At 35.9% G+C, this 4,417-nt stretch overlaps 1 protein-coding gene across 1 annotated transcript in view; it reads right to left on the reverse strand.

Moving 5' to 3' along the window:
* The window catches only part of LOC107722254 (glutamate receptor ionotropic, kainate 1-like), a 33,509-nt gene that overhangs the window by 4,600 nt on the left and 24,492 nt on the right, over positions 1–4,417 (reverse strand). The window contains exons 9-10 of the mRNA XM_016530534.1: positions 2,044–2,151; positions 1,909–1,950 (exon numbers count right to left, since the gene is read on the reverse strand). Of these exons, the coding sequence (XP_016386020.1) occupies positions 1,909–1,950; positions 2,044–2,151 (150 nt within the window). The remainder of the gene's footprint in view (positions 1–1,908; positions 1,951–2,043; positions 2,152–4,417) is intronic.

Genomic DNA, 4,417 nt, shown 5'->3' on the forward strand with positions numbered 1-4,417 from the left:
GACAGATATAGAGACAGACAGACAGACAGACAGACAGACAGACAGACAGACAGACAGACAGACAGACAGACAGACAGACAGACAGACTGATAGATAGATAGATAGATAGATCACAAAAATTACACACTTCAGCTTTGGCACTTTAGGTCTAATAGGGTCAATAAAAAAAGACAATAAAAGGATTAAGGGAAAAATGGGAATAAATGCATACAATACACCTGCATTACTTAGTGGAGCAAAGGAAAAGTACTTTATCTAAGAGAAAACATATCTAGAAAGCCTTAAAGGGGTAATATGATTTCAAGTTTTCCTTTCTCTTTGGAGTGTTACAAGCTGATTGTGCTTAGATAAGATCCCTGAAGTTGCAAAGACTAAAGTCTCAAAACCAAAGAGATATTCTTTATCAAAGTTAAGACTTTGCCACGCCCCCCTAAAATGGCTCGTTCTAACACGCCCCCACATATCTACCTCACTATGTGAAAATATTTGGGTTCTTCAGATTATAAAAAGGTAAGAAAGAGAGGGTTTTTTAAAGGGGTCATATGATGCGATTTCATTTTTTCCTTTCTCTTTGGAGTGTTACAAGCTGATTGTGCATAGATAAGATCCCTGAAGTTGCAAAGACTAAAGTCTCAAAACCAAAGAGATATTCTTTATCAAAGTTAAGACTCTGCCACGCCCCCCTAAAACGGCTCGTTCTAACACGCCCCCACATATCTACGTCACTATGTGGAAATATTTGCATAATGCGGCCCAAATGTGCACGCAAAGAAAGAAGGCGTGGTTTCAGGAACAGCAGTAGTGTTGATGCAGCCATGTCAGTGCGAAAGACAGATTTCAGCTGTCTTAACCGTGGCTTGTGTACTGCAAACACATACCAGCTTCATCACTGTGTCTGTCACGCGACTCTGTTCCCCAGAGTAAAGACATTGCTCTGTCTTTACATTTATTTTGAAAGATGAAGCTCGCGTTTATGGTAAGGGGCGTTACATTTCCGACGTTTTGCTTGCGGTGTTCGGCCAATCACAGTGCACTGGGTCAGCTGGCCAATCAGAGCGGACTGCGCTTGTCAAAGGAGGGGGCTTTGTAGAAAACGAAGCGTTTGAGAGAGGCGGGGCATAGAGGACCTACAATAATGTACAGTATTTGAAAAATAATGTGTTTTTTGAACATTAAAGCATGTCAACATATTCTGTTACACCAAATACACAAAATAATGATCTTTAAAAAAGCATCATATGACCCCTTTAAAACTGCTGAGAACTGACTGTATTTTGAGTAATCTACCACATATATTAATGTGCAAAGCAAGTGCTCTATCATTGCCTTCTTTTACATGAGCAATTAATGTAAATCCACTGAAAGACGACGCAAGCAGTCACTCCTCTGAGATGGTCTGTGTGTGTTTCTGTGCAGCGCAGTAGCTTCATTCGCTACGCTACGTCACCTCTGTCTGATAGCTGTTGTCACGGGGAGCGTTGTAAAATATGCATTAAGAGAGAGTCCTCAAATTGAGCGCTTGCCGTGTGATTAGTGCACATCAACAGATGTTTAATAAAATGAGCTCTCTGCATTTATGTTGCGTTTGGTTTAGAGCCACCTGCTGAGAGTTTGACAGCGTTAGAAAAGGAAATAAATTAAGTTTATTTAATGCAATTATAAATAAGTGGTAAAACTAAGTATAATCCATAACTGAGCCATGAACTTGCCAACATAAGAGTATATAAGACATCAATAACATCTAGAAACCAGCACAAGAGGTATTAGCCTAATAACTGCCATAAATGGAAAAAGTACCATGGTAATATACTGTTTTTTAGTAAATAACATAGTATCATTCCGTACCATGGTATGTTTTGTAAGGAGAAAAGGGACTCAAATGCCACATTTTTGACGTTCAATACAAACCTTCTTCCATACTTTGTTAAAACGACCACTTTCCATAAACTGCTTGTGAAAAGAAAACAAAAAAATTGACATGTATGACAGATATCAGTTTAGACAGATGCTGCTCATGCAGACGGGATTATTTTCTGGTTTTACCTTTTCCATCCCGTCCTCTTTCAGACTGATGATGTCGAGGTCGAAGTCTTTCCTCAGGCCGTCTGTCTTGTTTATGATGATCTGTCCGGTCAGTCCGTTCAACTGAGCCTACAAGAAGAGAAGAGATCTGATTTCATTCCAGAACAGGCGTTTAGATTAAAAACAAGGGTGTCGTAATAAAGACAGAGATGATAAAACTCTGATTGCTCATTTGCTTTTATTTTAAGTCTCACTTTAGAGGCCAGATGCAGCATTATCACCATCATCATTAGCTGAGAATGTGTTTTTGGCTCATGCTCAGCCCCGTGTTTCCAACTTTTCCTTGATGCATTAGCTTACACACACATTGTTATGTGTTTTGGGAGGCTTTCTGCCATTATTTTAATAATACAGTGAAGTGCAGACAGGAAAGTAAGAGTGAGAGGGAATGAGAATGTGACATAACCCAGATCAGACTCAAACAGTATTACATACATTTAGAAAATTATTTATTTGTTTATATCTTATTTATATTTTATTTTATTTTATTTTTAAGGGTATGTATATAAGGATGGTGATTCATTTTTGTATTATAAAAAAGATTACATTTTTCTATTCTGTTATAATTCTATTTTTATTAACTGGATTAATTATTTCTAAATAAATAAATTAATTAACTAATTAAATACATGAATTCATGAAATAAAAATATGATTTGCCCCATTCATCTAGTGACAAATAGCTAAGATAAATAATAAATAAATAGTCGCATGATCAAAAGAAGTGCCCAGAGCAATAGATCAACTCAGTTCTGCAAGGAGTTGTTAGTAAATGGACTCTATAATCAAGCTCATGGAGTGAATATGTGAGGTCTGAAGCCAAATGGAGCGACTGATCTATCCAACACATGATTCAGTGGATCTTTTATCCAGAACATGTTAATTTATGAGGATGCGGTGCTCATATAGTCAACAGACGTTCAAGCCTCATGTGCAAATCCAGTGGATTATTTCTTTAATTTGCTGTTCTTTAAGAATTAAAATGGGGTAGATAGCATTCATAATCTTCACATACAGTAGTGGAGCTCAGACTGACTTCATATACTCACACTGAGGTCACATGACCTTTGTCCAGATTTGTTCTAGTCATTATTCTCTAGTATAAATCTCACTTGATCCTTCCTTTTCTATCACGTCCTGCTCAGATCACATGTACAGTGAGCTTCAATTACCAAAAGCACACAAGATTAAACACGCCAGAACCAGCAGTGCTTACTGTAGACTGCATTAACTGTCCCATTCATGCTCACTAAGATCAAGGTCATCATCATCATCATCATCACCACCAGCAAGGGCGTAGGTTTGATTTTGGCATTGGTGGTGACACAACAGCAGACAACAGCCATTTAGCTGTTTGATCAAAATTATTGCTAGGGACAATTTAGTGGTTAAACTGGAGATCTCTCTTTAAATATGAAGAGGTCAAACAACAGATTAATGATTTAATCCAAATTTCACAAAAAACTTGTGGACGTAATTATAATATAAGTTAGACACTGAAGTGAGTTGCTGTTTTTGTCACTTTTCTGAGGAAGATTCATTCATTTGTTTTGGCAATGTGCCCATACAGAGAAATTATAGTCAGATTTTTTTAATGTTCACCCAATCTCATTTTGTAAGTGCTTTTTCTTTCTGTTTTGAAGATGTTTTCTTTGGATAGTTTGAGTACTCAAAAGAAAATTTAAGTTAAATAATTTGTTTCCTGCAAGCCAAAATTCACATACATAAAAATTGACTGTCTCTAAACCTCTCTTTTCGTTATTCAAAGTTGATCTAGACAAGTATATGGAAACTCTTAAATATGAAGAGGTCAAACAACAGATTAATGATTTAATCCAAATTTCACAAAAAACTTGTGTACGTAATTATAATATAAGTTAGACACTGAAGTGAGTTGCTGTTTTTGTCACTTTTCTGAGGAAGATTCATTCATTTGTTTTGGCAATGTGCCCATACAGAGAAATTATAGTCAGATTTTTTTAATGTTCACCCAATCTCATTTTGTAAGTGCTTTTTCTTTCTGTTTTGAAGATGTTTTCTTTGGATAGTTTGAGTACTCAAAAGAAAATATAAGTTAAATAATTTGTTTCCTGCAAGCCAAAATTCACATACATAAAAATGGACTGTCTCTAAACCTCTCTTTTCGTTATTCAAAGTTGATCTAGACAAGTATATGGAAACTATCTAATGTTCTGTTAACCCTAAAGCAGTCCAAACTGTATCTCTGTATTCATGTGTCCTCATGGTTTAAATGTTTTACTTTTTTTTTTTTTTTTTTTTATTTGTAGTAAACCCATGTTTAATTTTCATAAAGGTACATATGTAATTAAAACATT

The sequence above is a fragment of the Sinocyclocheilus rhinocerous genome, unplaced genomic scaffold, assembly GCF_001515625.1.
Source record: "Sinocyclocheilus rhinocerous isolate Xijiao unplaced genomic scaffold, SAMN03320098_v1.1 scaffold2589, whole genome shotgun sequence".
Lineage (NCBI taxonomy): Eukaryota > Metazoa > Chordata > Actinopteri > Cypriniformes > Cyprinidae > Sinocyclocheilus > Sinocyclocheilus rhinocerous.